Consider the following 16,741-nt stretch of genomic DNA (forward strand, 5'->3'; position numbering starts at 1 on the left):
TCATGTATTTGATTTTATTATAAATTAGAGTTGAAAAAGTCAAACCTATATGCAATTTGGATTATATTATTTGAATTAAATAGTGAGGCACATGGATAACTAATTCAAATTAAATGAGAAAGGTGGGTGAATAATTCAAATTGAATTAGGAAAAAAAATATAGAGTTTCTCTATATAAACAATATATAAAAAGCCTTTAAGACACTATTACTTCTCCTTCTATCTTATGTTTCCTTCATAATTTTTCTTTCGTTGTTTTACACACTTGTTTGAAATGCAACCTCACAACTGTGATGTCATTAAATCTTAGAGATTAATCTGCATTATTTGTGTCCTTATTGCATCGGAAGATCTTTGTAGAAGAGCGAAAATTGGCCTTAAGGACAATGTTTCGCGCAAGCCTTGACAAATTTATGATTGTTGTCGTAAATAGTATCATGTGAACAGTGTCGTAAATAGTATTGGATGAACATTATCTATGAATAGTAATGTAAACAATGCCCAGGAACACAAACAGTATTGACAACTTCTATTCATGAAGTTCTATTCTCACGTTTAAAGTTGTTATTGTGGCTGGTCTTGAAATTTAAAGAAACAATATTGACTCATATTTTCAACAAGAATATTGGCCGAAATTTGGACGTTTATTTTTTATGTTTTCTAACATGAAAAATCCACGAAATATGCCCTTCTAATACATTTTTTAACTCCATACATATTTTCGAGACCTCATGTCTCTCATAATCCACTAAAACAAAATGGCGCACTTCAAAGTTTTCAAATGCCGAAGACCTCAATATCAACTCCTATCAGACATACTAAATGAAATTCTCGTATTAAAATTACAATGATTAGTCAAATAAAACTGTAAAGTTCTTTACATGAAATATGGTGTTGAATGATCAAATGGAACTTACAAAAATGTATTTTGATGAAAATATTTGTGCTAAATGAGTAATTGACTTAAATTGTAATAATTAAAGGAGCATTTACTCCTAATCAGCAGATTAGTTACTCAACAAGTACATGTTAATTTAAACCGAAAATTTTTCTTCAGATTCTTTCCGAGCTAAGTTTTTCAGCTTGGACAAAATCAGAGTTCCGTTAAGTCCTCATTCCAATTTTAATTTTTCTTAGTGAACTTAAGTTATATTTATCTATTTTTATTAACTGTCGTAATAATATATTGTTTTAGTTGATCAATCACGAACAATATGGTAGCATAATGGCAATTACAAGTTGTGAAAAAAGGAAAAAAAAAATTAATTTGTTGTACCAAACCTTAATGTGTTGTGAAGAAACGTTCACGTCTTATAATTGCATTAAGTCATTGAGATCATTCTCACTTTAGGTACGTTGTTGACTCCCAATCATGATTTCTTTGCTGATGCATATAGACTACATGTTTGATAAATTGTTTATTCCTTGTAATCCACACTTTGCCACCCCATACATATACACATACGTACGTATGTATATATATATATATATATGTACATACATACGTACGTACATATGTATGTATGTATGTATGTATGTGTATTTCTTCTCTTATGGGGCATCGTCATTTTTTTTTTCATATAAATATATTATTAAACCATATAATTTAATAAAATTAGGACAAACACACTATTAAACCATATGTCTTTATAATTAATTGAACTTGATTCTATTAAATTATATGGTTTAATCTGCATGAAATTTTATACGGATATGCACAAAAGACTTTTACAATACTATAAAAGTGTAAAGACATTTTACAACTTTGTGAATGCATACACATATATAGAAAAATTCTCAAATGTGGATGTTCGTATAAATTTTTGTGTAGATTTGGAGTTGCACAATAGTATGACAGTTTTTGACACCATTGTAAATTATTTTACAATGTTGTAAAAGCCTATATATATATATATATATATATGTATGTATGTATGTATGTATGTATGTATGTATGAATTCTTAGGTACATGGTCTAATACGGACACGCTACTAGAGCATGACTCTATATATATTTATAACAATTCTTTAACGCCATACTCTTTGTCCTCAAAAAAATAAATACGCAGGTTTTATTATAAAATCGTTTAAAGATGGCATCTTAAATTATAGCATTTAACTTTATGAAAACTACAATTGAGAATGGTCTAGAATTAATGTACATTAACTAACATCTAATATTGAAAGTTAATAATCATACTTAACACATGTTACAATCATGTGTAAAGAAATAATTCAGAGCGTTGAAAGTTATAACATACGATAAATTTTTGAAATATTTACCTATAAAATAAATCATTTTTATGACTTCATCATGTGACTTTAATGGTTGTGAGTAAAATACAATAAAACACATACTTGAATGCATTAGAAATTATTATTTTTTTTAATCTATTAATATTCATATCAAGTGTAAATATTAAAATATAAATTAGGGTTAACACCATATCAAGCTATAGTTAATTAAATAAAAATACGTTGACGAAATTCGTATTTTAACATCCACACTTGAAAAGCTTAGAATATATGTATGAATAGTATTATCATCCATTCTAGAGAGAGAGATTGCCATGAATGCACAAAGTTAGATAGTGGTCCATCAAAAATCGTTTGCTATATATGAATTAATAGCGTTGCAGTGAAATAAAAAGCTAGGTCCCCATTTTAATTAAAGAAATGAACATTATTCATGAAATTTGGTTAAAGGTTTCCTTAAATTGTACAGCAGCCCTTAACTATTCTACTTTAATTGTTGCAAGCAACAGGCCATCTAACTCTCCTAAACTCTTATATCCCCAACCAAATGTGAGCAAAGCAAGAAAAGGTAATAATTATGGGGTGGACCATTAGACCCTTCGTACGGGTTCATTGAAGAGACACTCTACAAAATATCAATTTAAGTAAATAATTATCGGAAGTTTGATTATATTTAGGATTGAAGTGATACTAAATGTTGTTTCAATGGATTTCTAGAACGTACTAGAAATGATAAACTCTCTCGCAATGAGAAATGTCACATTAACGATGGAGACGAATCCAAAAAGACTTCATCATTTCTAGTACGTTCTATATAATCCTGCATTAAATGGGGTAAAAAAGTTAAAATCCTATTTAGATTAAAATAACAAGAAAAGCTCAAACTCTAATTAATACTAAAAGGGACAATTCTGATAGAAAATTAAATATAGCACAGCCCAACGATGCAATGTGCTATGGCTTTCTCGAAAGAGACGTATGACCATGCCAAAAGAATAAAATAAAATAAAAATCCGCACTTTCTAAATTCTATTATTAGACGGTCTGGATTTGGGTTATTTGTTCACTGTTCCTGAATTCTCATATCGGTGTTCATCGTGGCTGCCAACTTTTGAAGAACTGTTTGTCAAGTCAATAATATTTGGCTCAGGATTTAACACTTTATTAAAATTTAAAAAAGTTTTTACATCATACTGATCTAATAGTTTTCTATTAAATCCAGGATTTTAGATTGGATAATTTCTACCTATTAACTTCCTAAAAATTATTGAATTTCTTTGAGTAAAATCAAATTAATTTTATAAGCAAAGTTAAAAGTGCCTATTGCCTAATTAAGATAAATGATCTGTATCGCAACAGTTGAAGACAAATTAAGCCTTAGGTCACACTTGGTTAGAAGAAAATAAGAGGAGAGTAGAGGAATGAAAAGAGAGGGGGGCAAGAGAAATGAGAAAAAAAAAAGAGTGTCAATCTCAATATCATTATTTAATTGGATATGAAATTTATCTTTTTTTCCCCTTATTTCTTTTCTCTCTTCTCCTTTCTTCGACTATTCTTTTCTTTCATTTCTTCAAACCAAACATATCATTACTCTATACTTGGTGACTTTCAATAGTTCTTTCAATGTAAATACACAAATCGATATATTTTTTTAGTAAAATTTGTTATGTTTATCAAAGTTTTGATATATATATATATATACACATGGTGAATTTGATAACGTTTTAGTATGATAGTTGTAATTTTTGACGCTGCAGCAGTATAAATAATACTCCAAAGCGGTTAAAACTTTGGAAAAAATAAATTATTGCTGAAAGCGTATACTGCTGTGCATAATGCAAGATACATACCGATCACTAAAATAAAAAGAAAGAAAAATGATAATCATTAAAGGAAGAAAGAAAGGTCACGGGATCAATAATAGACTTGGGGTTTCTTCATCATTCATGTGATCTTGGCTTTATTACTAGTCTTTTACAGATTCTCGTCTTATTAATTTCTTTGGCCGCTAAGTGGAAACCACAGAGCAGTATGAAAATAAAAAATTATCTAAATATTGAACACTAATCTCCAAAAATTGATTGCTGATCCGTAAAATGAAAACTCCATTAATAATTGAATGTATGAAAATTTTGTGATTTAAGATTCAAAATAATGTAAATTTATATAATTTTAGTGTTTCATGATTATTAACGGCAATTTTTAATTTCATTTATATATTCCTTCAGCTTGAGACAATTATTCAATTAGTCTTCCTTATTTAAATAATTGTAAAAAACATATAATCATTAAGTAGATTATAACGAAGACATACAATTTTTTAAATATTTTTTTAAAATATAAGAATCCAATAATTGACTCAGTTTGTAGTGCTTGAGAGACCATTTACCTTAATACTGTTTTTTTTTTCTTTTTCATTTTTTCAAAGATGGCGTGGCAGAAGCTGATTGGTCCCACGCCAACCGTCCAAATTGCCTGTGAAATTGATAAATACCTAACGGCGAAAGCGCGGGGTTTGCAGTTACTACTCTCACAAGAGCACTCTTCTCTCTTTATGATCTTGTCTTTCTCCTTCTTTCTCTCCATTTTGTAGGAAAATTTCTCATTTCAATCGCATTATATGTAGCTCTTAAAAAAATATATACCAAAAAAACGAAATCCCATTATCACAAATGTTATTGTTATCATTTTATGATCACTGTCGCTGCACAAAATTAACAAGATCGCATCTCTTCATCAACTCTTTCTGATCCAATCAATGTACTGAGGTTCTTTTATCAATTTTCCCTTTGCCTTTGAAGAATTTTTGTCTCAATATTTGCCATTGCTATGTTGCTAGTTAGTTAACTACAGTATGCTATCTTTTGATGCGCTTGTGTTTACACAGCTCATAGATCGATCGTCTCGCCGGAATATGGGGAAGAAAGGCGGCGGCGGAAACGGTTGGTTCTCGTCGGTGAAGAGAGTTTTTCAATCTTCTTCTAATAAGGACTTGCCTCATAGAAAGGTAACCTTTTCTAGTTTTCTTTTTCTTTTTTCTTTTTCATTTTTAAGTTTACTTTTAAGCAATGACTTAGTATAGCAGTTTTGATTATTAATGCTTGATTAGTAAGCAATTTAAAATAGCAATGACTTTGATCACTGTCTTCTGTTTGCCCAAATCTTACTATTAATGAACTTTCATTTTCACCCTACACCTAACTTTCATTTTCACCCTATATATATAAGCCAAAACTTGATGGTTGCATTTATTCCACAGAGTGACACTTTAATAGTTTATTTGGTCTTTAAATAATGATAGAAAACACAATACGTTGAAGTAAATATAACCTTTTAACATATAAATCAATGAGCTTTAATCTATAGAGATTTCGAATAATTAATTTTTATGCGAAAATGTCACGTGTACCCCTACGACAATATTTTTTCAGTTACTGTTTTAACATCAGAAATGAAATGGATTTATATATCCACCCACGACTAATGTGGTGAATCTATATTCTAAAAAGGATTAAGATGTCGTTTTTTCCTTTTTGTTCTATAACATATATTATACACATGCATGATAAGTACGTAAATAAACAATTAATAAAATAATAAATAATTACTTGCTAGAATTTTTCAGTATAGATCAATGAGGTTGTGACCACTATTGAGGTTAATTTGCACGGCCACATTGTTGATATCTCCCATCCACCAATACACTACCCCTTTACTCTATCTCTGCAACAATGCTAGGACCATGAACGGATAAATCGTATATATGATGGTCCCCTATCAACATGACCAAATTTTGCAAACTTTTCGACATATTGTTGTCAAGCCACCTAAGCCCATCACATCATTTACTTTGATCTCTCATGTGCTTTGACATGTTAGATCACCATCATGCCAAAATTACATTGTATTTCATGATTGTATATTTTTCTAAATTGAGAGTAGGACAAAGGAGAATTAATTTCATATATCCATCTCCACTATGTTCATTTGCTCAAACATCAATTCATCCGCATACTTTAGTTTAAAACTCATTAAAGATCTACATTTGTGACACTATATTTTTAACATATATATGGATGTCAATTTCATGGTTAAATACTTCAACATGAACTATAAAATATCAATTGTCCCAAAGGGCGTGGTCGGGTTGATTGCAGTGCAGCTGTAATCTTTACCAAAACCGAATTCGATTCTTGGGGGTGGTAAAGGGGTAAAAATTATATGTGAGCTTGCCCACCCCCTTACCTTTTAAAAAAAACTATAAAATATCAATTAAGAGGAATTATAAAAAGACCATGAATAGGAAATTAGTGAAATTTATATTTTATTTTCGAGTGTATGGATATTGAATTTCCACAACTGTCAATTTACTATTTTACCTACCATGTGATGAATGTTACGTACATTAATTGGCATTCAGTATCTAGCATTGCTCTAAAATTTTTTATATTACGTAAAGTAGTATTTACACTGAGAGCAAAAGTATTTTCATCATTTTCAGAAAGAAAATGTAGAGAAATGGCCACAAGAGGTTCCAGAGGTTGTGTCATTTGAACATTTTCCGGCAGAGAGTTCACCAGATGTGACAAACGACGAGAGCACCGGATCAACTCCGGCTGAAGATAGAAATCACGCTATAGCTGTCGCTGTAGCCACTGCTGCCGCGGCGGAAGCAGCAGTCGCGGCAGCACAAGCTGCAGCTAAAGTTGTTCGATTGGCTGGTTATGGGCGTCACTCCAAGGAAGAAAGGGCTGCAACTCTCATACAGTCATATTATCGAGGCTACCTGGTAATGTTAATTAAATTAATTACTCGCATATATTACATAATTAGTACCCAAAAAAAAAAAAAAGAGGGTGGGTAAAATTTAAATTATTTTTGTAATCTCCTAACATGTCCGAATTCGAATTGGGGTAAGCCAGCTAAAAGAACTTATTAAAAAGTCCTCGCTCAAGCCCCTAGGCCTTAATTCTTTTGAGTAGTTGTGACAAACCAGTTACAAATTTTGATAGAAAAACTTGTTAACTTATTAATGTTACAGGCCCGGCGTGCATTGCGGGCGTTGAAGGGATTGGTGAGGCTACAAGCATTAGTAAGAGGTCATAATGTGAGAAAGCAAGCACAAATGACAATGCGATGCATGCAGGCACTAGTGCGGGTGCAGGCAAGAGTAAGAGCACGCAGGCTCCAATTGGCTCACGAGAGACTTCAGAAGACGAAGGTCAAAGAAGATGAAGATGAAGAAGAAGTTGATGAAGAATTGCAAAATCAGAGAAGCCCCCTGAAGCAGTATGCTGCAGCTGGCAGCTGGGACAATGGCCGCGGCCGCCATCAAAACTCAGAGAAGAAGCTTAAAGAGAATGCATCAAGAAAGCACGAATCTTTGATGAAGAAAGAAAGATCCCTCGCTTATGCTTATGCCTATCAGGTCTGTTAATTGGTTACCCATCTGATTTGAATTTGGATACAGTGCTTACCTATCCACTGCGCTTATCTTTTCCAATGCTTTTAGCACCGAATTAAGATTTCAGAATTTAAATTGGCTAAGAAATAGTGATTATTATGTTAAATGGTATAGATTTAGGATCAACGCCTATTTGATATCACTAATCTAATGATCATAAAAACTTACTTAATCTCATAAGTTATTTTTATATTTTTCTAAAGTTGTTTAATATTTTTTTGGTATTAAATAAGTTATTTTGCTTGTACTGGAAAATTTTTAAATTTTAAACTTTTGGAATAGAAGTTGAAATTTTTTTTAAATGTTAAAATATCTAAAGTATTCTTTAATTATTTAACAATTTTATTTAATTACTAAAGTAATTTTATGATTTTTAATAAAAGTTTTCATTAATAATTAAGCAACTAAAATTTTTGTAATAAAACCTCTAATTGTAGAAGCTTTACTTAAATAAGTTCTATTTTAAAAGTTATACCAAACAGATTGAACCTTTATGTTAATTGATCTTGGGTTAAATTGATATATATAATTAAATTTCACTAATATACACTTATTGAATCATGCTCAGGTCTAGATATATAAATTTAGTAAAATTTTAATTCAACTAGAATAATAGTTGTATAGCTTTTTACAACTCTAATTTTAATTTAAATTAATGTTAAAAATGTATAGATGGCAGAAGATTTTTAAAAGATAAGCACAAATCAATATCGTATTTGGATACAATGTTGACCTTAGGTTCTGATATTTTAAAGATATATACGTTCTGCCTAGTGTGTCACACACGAAAATTAAATGATGCTAACACTCTACCAACACTAGCAGCAGCAGCAGCAACATCAACATCTGTCACAGTCTAACCCGAATGGTAGAGACATTGTGGAACTCTATGCGCAAGAGGGTGAAAGAGGGCAGTGGGGATGGAATTGGCTTGAGCGTTGGATGTCAGCACAGCCGCACCACGCCCGCAATTTAGGCCCAAATGAAGCGTCTTACGTGGCACTCCCCATCACTACCACCACCACAACGACGACGACGACAGACGACATGCTATCAGAAAAGACCGTGGAAATGGACGTGATCACACCACCAAGCTCAAGCAACACCAAAATGGGAAGGTTCAATAGAGAATTATCAGACTCAAGCTCATACATACCTCCCCAACACAAGCCATCGTTCTCACACAATGTCCCAAGCTACATGGCGCCAACACAGTCTGCCAAGGCCAAGGTGAGAAGCCAAGGGATGATGAATATCAAGCAGCAGCAGAGGAGTCCAAATGCTACACCGCATTGGAACTCTTCAACAAAGAAAGATTCAGTACTTGGGTCAGCTGCAGGCGGCTGTGATTCCTCTAGTTCTGGCGGTGCAACAACGACGTACCAGGCTCCGAGGAGCCCTAGCCCAGCGTTTAATAATGGCAGCCGGGTTAAACGGGTTGCAGCCGGGGTTAGCCCGGATTCCAGTGCCGGTGAAGATTGGAGGCTGCGTCTTGGTGGTCATGGTTGGAGACATGATCTTGTTTGATTTATATATAAAATAATTTTGTTTGTGAGTGAGTACTGCTTTTGTAATGTTTGATGAAATTAAATTTTCATATGTATTGTTATACAGTATTATTAATTGTATTATTTAACATATTTTTGGCTTGGTATAATATTTTTTTCGTCCAATTATATTACATATATTTTTAATCATTTTATCTATGAAATTAAATTTAATGCTGAGTAGTAATTACTTACTTTTCAATATTTTTATCGCTGTATGTTAAAATTTAGCTACATATAATTTTTTATACAATAACTATCCTATCCATCACAATATAATAAAAGTTATCGTTCTTATTATTTATATATAGAATTTCTACTCACAATGCAGTTGTATTAACTATTAGTATAGCACTCAGTTTGCGTTGGATGGCTGATTTGGGAGCTGTACTGAGTAATTAATGTAATGTCATTCAGCTTCAAGTTCAATGGGGAATGGTGGGCAGTTGGCTGGTTTAGGGTGCGTTTGGTATTAAGGTTGAACGGCTGTAACTTAAAAGTTATAATACTAAAGTGTTTGGTAAACACTAGCTGCTGTAACTTGTAAGCTATATTGATATGATTTTTCACTTATATAATGAAACATCTATTATATCTTTAATAATTTTGTTAAAATTATTATTTAAAATTTATATTTACTACATACTATTAATTTTTGTTCGATAGTTACATATTTTTTTTCCACAGCAGCTACAGCACCTCAATCCCAAACGAGACCTTAATATTGTACGTACCTACATCCTAATTGTCATGCAGTTCGATTCTAACAGTTATTAACTACTTTGGTCGCTGGAGGATATAGAATGAATGTTCAGACTCGAGGTGGGCATGGATGTGATAGTATTGGATCAGTATTAGATCAAGATTCTCTTCTGACCTAATCTTTTATTTGAATAAATACATTCCCATCATATAAGTATCTTGTTTTAACTAAATTTTGGGGTGAAGAGGAAAGAAGAAAAACCTAGCTAAACAAAATAAATTTGTAGTAAAGTGAAAGAGTGTCTCGTATAATCGAGGTGTGTTATTTGTTTTTGGTTTCTAGTAGAGCTTGAGAAAGAACAGAAGAGGTGAGGTTGTTATGAGGGTTTTGATCTGGAGAGAGTTGGCTTGAAGGGCTATTCTTAACCTGCAAAAAGAAGAAAAGAGGTTAGAGATGGAGCTAGTAGTGGCTGGCAACCGCACTTCAATACTCAAATTATTGTTGGGTTCATTTTTTTAGGTAGATGCCAGCAAACTCTCAATGATGGAGGTGGCTAGAGGTTAAAGCCTTTGCCTTATGTGTTGTGTGTGTTTACTAATGAATAATGAGAAAAATAAAACACAAACTTCCTTTTGTAGAATGCCCTTGGATGCCTGTTCATCATGCTACCTAGCATATTTTTATTGGTATTTTCTCTCTCTACACAAAGGATATTCCTATCCTTTGCCTTTTCTAACCGTTGGTGCATGGGGTGCATGTTTGGAGAGCAAGTAGGCACGTCATTTGTACATTTTGTCCACACTTACAAATGTTGGACTCTGAGTACCTCTGCAGAAGCTGTCCTATAATGACTGGCGTGTCAAGTAAGGACAAATGGTCCAAACCATTTTGGTGGGCTGCTTTGGCCATTTTTACATATGTGGCAGGCTGTTGCGTCCAGATTGTCAACATAATATCTCTTCATTTACTCCTCAATATAAGTTAAGAAATCAATATCATTTTCTAGTGATAATATTTTTGGTGTTTTCCCCAACTATTCTGCCTTCAATATGGGGTTACTATTTTAATTATTTGGTGTATACGGCATATTCCAATCTCCTCTTAGCAACTTTACAAACTCTATATCAACACGTGTCATTCTCTCATTATCTATTTCTTCCCCAAATAACTATCTCCCTTATTTAAAAATAGCACATCACTATTTTTACAAGGCCATAAGAGAAATACTAAACCTACAAAAAAATAAATTCTTAAAAGAAATTCTAAATTAACTATAATTTTAAAAGCTAAGGAAAGTTGATAAATGTGTTTGTGTGGTTGGGTCGTTGTAAAAGTATTTAGTAAATATTTATTGCTATAGTTTCTAATTTGAAAGCTAATCACTTGAGTTGGTCATACATTTATAAAATGAAAAATTTACAATATCTTTATTATTTTTGACAAAATTATAATTTAAAAGTCATATATATCATGAAATTTTATTTCGAAATATATTTTTTATTTTTTTATTTCAGGGATGTCATCCATGTTTTGCTCATACTGTCCTAATTTATTGGTTCGAATATTTTTTATTTAAAAAAATAAAAATATTAAAAATTTAAAAAAATGTATTTCATTATATTTTTATTTGTAATGAAGGCATGTTAATTTTATACATTGAAATGTAATTATCACGTCATCAGTTCACCAATTCATCAATGCCGCATAGCTAATAATCGAAGAGTAGTGATATTAAAAAAAATTGGAAAAAAGGAAGACATAATTAATTATGATACTATATAATGTAAGAGGAAAAAAAAACACTATATGGTGTTATAGTTCATTCTGTCTTCTATCTCCCTTCAGCTCATTTATCATTTTTCAATAATAAAAAAGTTTTGGATTGGAAAAGGGCAAATTTATCTAATAAAAAATATTCAGAAGCGAATTTAGATAAAATAAGGCTTTGTTTAGAAAATTTTCTCCAATAGCTGGCCCAAACGAGATTTTATTTGGATTTGGATTGAGAGGAGCTTTTAACATCCCTAGAAAATCATTATAACACCCCTTTTGGATCCTAAAATCTTATATTGTTTATTATTGTTACATAATTTTTATATTGTATAATTTTTAATTCTTAAAAGTTTTTCAAAAAAATATTTTCAATTAAAATTTAAAATATAAATATAAATTATGAAATAGGGTGGGCATTTTAAAAGAATAATCTATTTTAAGTGTTTAATTAAATTTTCATTCAAAATTAATTAATTTTTTATTCAAAAAATAAATAAATAATTTTATCTTCAGTTATTTAGGTAATTACAATTAAAGAGACGCTGTAAAATGAATTTCCAGAGAATATGTCAGAAAGCCTACTGGTTTGATTTTTTTTCTTTTTTAAGATTCATGATCTTTTTCTCTCTTAGCCCATGTTTACTGGATTCCCATATTTAAAAAGGTCTTGTATGGGCTTCATCGTGGGCTTATGTTAAATTAAAGGGTAATTTTTAATTGAGTCCTCAATATTTCTAGAAAAATATTCAGAGACCAGAAGTTTATTAAATGAATCAATTAAATCCTTTCAAGTGCAAATTTATGTCATTCAAGCCCTTAATCCAATTCTTCCGTTAAAAAAAATAGTGAAAATGTTAAGTTAAATATAAAAAGACAGGTATACCCCTAAAATCATATTAGTGATTTAAAGTACAATTTTAACCTTGGACATTTTTTTTTTTCAATCTAACAGCCTATTTATCAATTTGAGTAACTGAAAACACTAATCGAATATCTTTAGCCAATTTTTATAAAAATTCAAATATAAAGAGTGAATTATACATGAAAATGTAATTTGCTATCCATATAATTTCATCACATCTATAAAAATAGGAAAATTATCATTCATAGACCCTATATTTGCTCTGTTATCAAAAATACTACAACACTTTGAGGGTATATCAATCGTCCACCCTTAGTTGACAAAATGTATCAGCCAACCACCAAACCATTAGTTGCCGTTTGAAAGTTAACAGAGTTACAGTGAATTGACGATTTTATCCTTGAAAAAAATCACTTGTATGCCCTTAAATTCTCTTGTTATCACTTGTATACCCTTAAATTATCACTTGTATCATATGAAAAGACCAAATTACCCTTCTGACGTCATCATATTTAAACGAAAATTAATGGTTTGGTGGTCAGCTGATACATTTTGTCAACTTAGGGTGGACGATTGATACACCCTCAAAGTGTTGTAGTATTTTTGATAATGAAGTAAACTAAGGGTATACAATGATAATTTTCCATAAAAAAATGATAATTGTTAAACTAAATAACATATGTATTGAATATAATATTAAAAAAACCACAATAACATTCGGTCTAAAAATGAAATTAAAATTATGAAAGTCAATTAAATTCAAACTAACAAAAACCTTAACAATACTAAGGTAAGCTGAAATTTAAACACAAAAAATAGTTAATTGTCTTCTAAATTCTATAATGGAGAATTAAATGCCAACCCAAGGTGAAATTGTACTATCCTACTCCTGTTAACAGTGACAAGTTATTCATTTTGAGGTTGAGATACAGTCCACAATAGTTGTGTATGCAGTCCCACTGGTTGAGTGACATTGATTGAAGCCTAACTAGCTTATTCAAAACTATTGCCAATTGATTGTTCATTGACATCTACTTCTTGAGATTGTGGGTTAGTTCCATGCTGTCCAAAAAGGAAAAAAAAAAAAGACATCAATTTCATTTAATAAAAAAAAAAGAATCAATCTATTTAATATAATTCCACGATCAATTAAACATATATAGCTAGTCCTGTCTTATGGCTGCCTACACATCATTAGGATCACCAAGTTATTAATCCATTTGATAACATAAGAAATCATATATAAGGAGATTCAGTTACAAAATCATACATATGCAGTTGATGAAGTGATATCGCTTGCCTGCGCAAAAAAAAAAAAAAAAAATCACCAAGTTTTAAGCAATTTAATGAAAAAGAACAAAAAAAATTCCTTTAGAATTAAATTTTCAGAACTAGATTAAACATGTCCACTTGATTAAGTCTTATTTCTTCCTTGCACACGACCAATATCACCAAGTTTTAAGCAATATCTAGTGCAAAAGAAAAAAAATCCTTTTGAATTAAATTTTTATAATTAAATAAAACATGTGCACTTGATGAGGTCTTATTGTTTCCCTGCACAACATCAAGATCAATATTTGTTAACTTCACCAAACGAAATTTAAAAAACAAAAATGACTTATATTATACCTCTATGGTTCTTGTGGTTTTTGGAAAATTAGGGCAGCCCCTTTTGTTGTGTCGAAGACATCTAAAAGCACTACATTTGATAGTAAACATTTTACCAGTTAGTTTGGCCTCACCAAGTTCTTTTGTTCTTTTCTTTTTTGGTCTACCAACTAGAGTTTTTATGTCAGGTGGTCCAACCTTCACAGGTACCACAACATCAAGTGAAGGTTCAGCTTCCACTTCAGGCCATGCACACTCATCAGGAATAGGTTTTATAGTCCCCATGTATGTCATCATAAAAGATTCCTTGGTCAGATAATGATGCACATAATCTTCAGGTTGCCCTCCTTTATGAAGAATAGCAGCTACTGCATGTTTGCAAGGTACTCCACTAACTTGCCACATCCCACATTCACACGTACCATCTGTAATATGTACCAGGAAGTTTCTATAGCTAGCTTGACAACATTCAAACAACTCCCCTCTACCTCCAAAGACCTTAACTATCTTTGCCTCATTTAAGGATTGATTTAGTCTTTCTTTAGCATATGGGGTCAAATGGTCTTGCCAAGATTCCCTTTACTGATATTTTTCCAACATTCTCACCATTAGTTGTCTACGAATATGCTCAAGAATGGTTAGGACAGGCTTATCCCTAACCTCATCCACCCACTTGTTAAAAGATTCAGTCATGTTGTTTGTAACATGGTCAGATTTCACATGGTGATCAAACCCACTTTTAGACCACTGTGCAGCTGGTATTTTCTCAACCATTCACAACAATTTTGGTCTTTAGCCCTAATTTGACTCATTGCCCTCTCAAAGTCATATTGATTTGCAGCTCTACAAGCTTTCCAGAATAACCCCATGACATTCAAACCAGGAAACTTACACTTCAAATTAGCAAAGATATGCCTAGCACAATATCTAGAACTAGCATTAGGCCAATATTTTTCCAATCCCCATAAAAGACCTTTTTGTCTATCACTAATAATAGTCACAAGCCTATGATCATCGGCCCTAATGAATTTATACAGTAAAGATAAAAAATAACCCCAATTATCATAGTTCTCTGCCTCACATATGCAAAAAGCCAATGCAAAAATTCCACTGTCAACATCTAATACAACAGTAGATAACAATACTCCCTTGTATGGCCCCTTCAAGTGACACCCATCCAATCCTATGAAAGGTCTACACCCAGTTAGGTACCCCACTTTAAGTGTAGGAAATGACAAAAAAAAAAACCTTCGAAAAACTAGGCTATTTGACAATGGTCTATCAACCTTTACCTTGACGCAAGCACCTGTATTCATTTCATTAGAATGTGAGCATATTTCAAAAGTTTTCCATAGTAAGCAAAGTGGTTAGCACCTAGGTTTTTTAATGCAATTTTTTTGCCTTGTATAGTTTTTGTTTGTTACATTCAATCCCATGTTTATCTTTTAACTCGCTCCTTATGACATTTACACCAACTCCTTGGTTAGTTTGAATAAGTTCAGCACAAACTTTAGTTATCCAAGGTGATGTTGCATCTTTGTTAACTAATTTAATCTGGCAATCATGTTTCCCTTTAATATACATAATTTTAAAAGTTATCCCATCAACCATCGATGAAGCATGAAGTTTCCAAGTGCATTTTGGATTGACACAACAACAAGTATGCCTAACACCATCATTTTTAATCCTATTTAACTCAAAACCCTCTTGGATTGCATATTTCACTATAACCTCTCTTAATAATGCAACAGATTCAAAGGTATTTCCTACTTTTAGACTAACTGAACCATTTAGAATTGGTTGCCACTCATTATCAACAATGGATTCATACATTTGTGAGAGACCATTCTCTTCATCAAATGAGTACCCTCCGATAAAGCCATCCTCACTGAGTTTTTCAAACTTATCACTACCCATACTAACACCTATATTGATAGGATTTTCAGATCCTATTACAAAACTTTCATGACACAATTAACCACATGACCCAGTGTGCACCTCAAACTCAATAACAGGACAACTATTGGTAAAGAACTCAAAAATCAAATACAATTCACTATCATTTGAAATTAGCTTCCTCTGCCTACTTGTAGTCCATGGCAACACAACAGAAATTTCAATCAAATCCATTTCATTGTGTCCATACTTAACTATGACTACTAGAATTTCATGAAACAACCTAATAATCTTATATTCCTTTGGGTCCCTATATCCTATCTCATACACCACCCCATTAATTTTAACCAACAAAAAAAAAGGTAACATGGCTACCTACATCAATTTAAAAAAAAAAAGTCTTGCATCAAAAAATAGCTAAACTAATACAATTTTATTTAGCAAAGAATAAAAAACTCAACCTAAATGAAATATACATGTAACTCGGTTAAAAAAAGTACAAAAGCAAATTCAATCTAAAACATATAAAAATAAAAAATGAAAAGAAAAAATAACCCAGCAACTATAGAGAATTTAGTCTAATATATATAAAAATTACCACTCATAATAACACATAGAATTCAATTTTACAT

General features: G+C 31.5%; 1 protein-coding gene across 3 annotated transcripts; it reads left to right on the top strand.

Moving 5' to 3' along the window:
- The first annotated feature begins 4,791 nt into the window (after positions 1-4,791).
- LOC18048323 (protein IQ-DOMAIN 1) lies at positions 4,792-9,247 on the top strand. Of its 3 annotated transcripts, none has more exons than XM_024188922.1 (5): positions 4,792-5,024; positions 5,144-5,263; positions 6,758-7,045; positions 7,298-7,684; positions 8,543-9,247. In XM_024188922.1, the coding sequence occupies exons 2-5, from the start codon at positions 5,171-5,173 to the stop codon at positions 9,245-9,247; spliced, it is 1,473 nt and encodes a 490-aa protein (XP_024044690.1). In that variant the 5' UTR covers positions 4,792-5,024; positions 5,144-5,170. The 3 variants fall into 3 exon arrangements, with proteins under 3 accessions (XP_024044690.1, XP_006441095.1, XP_024044691.1); XM_006441032.2 differs by having other exon boundaries at positions 8,546-9,247; XM_024188923.1 differs by having other exon boundaries at positions 4,792-5,016.
- Positions 9,248-16,741: the final 7,494 nt, after the last annotated feature.

The sequence above is a fragment of the Citrus clementina genome, unplaced genomic scaffold, assembly GCF_000493195.1.
Source record: "Citrus clementina cultivar Clemenules unplaced genomic scaffold, Citrus_clementina_v1.0 scaffold_3, whole genome shotgun sequence".
NCBI lineage: Eukaryota > Viridiplantae > Streptophyta > Magnoliopsida > Sapindales > Rutaceae > Citrus > Citrus x clementina.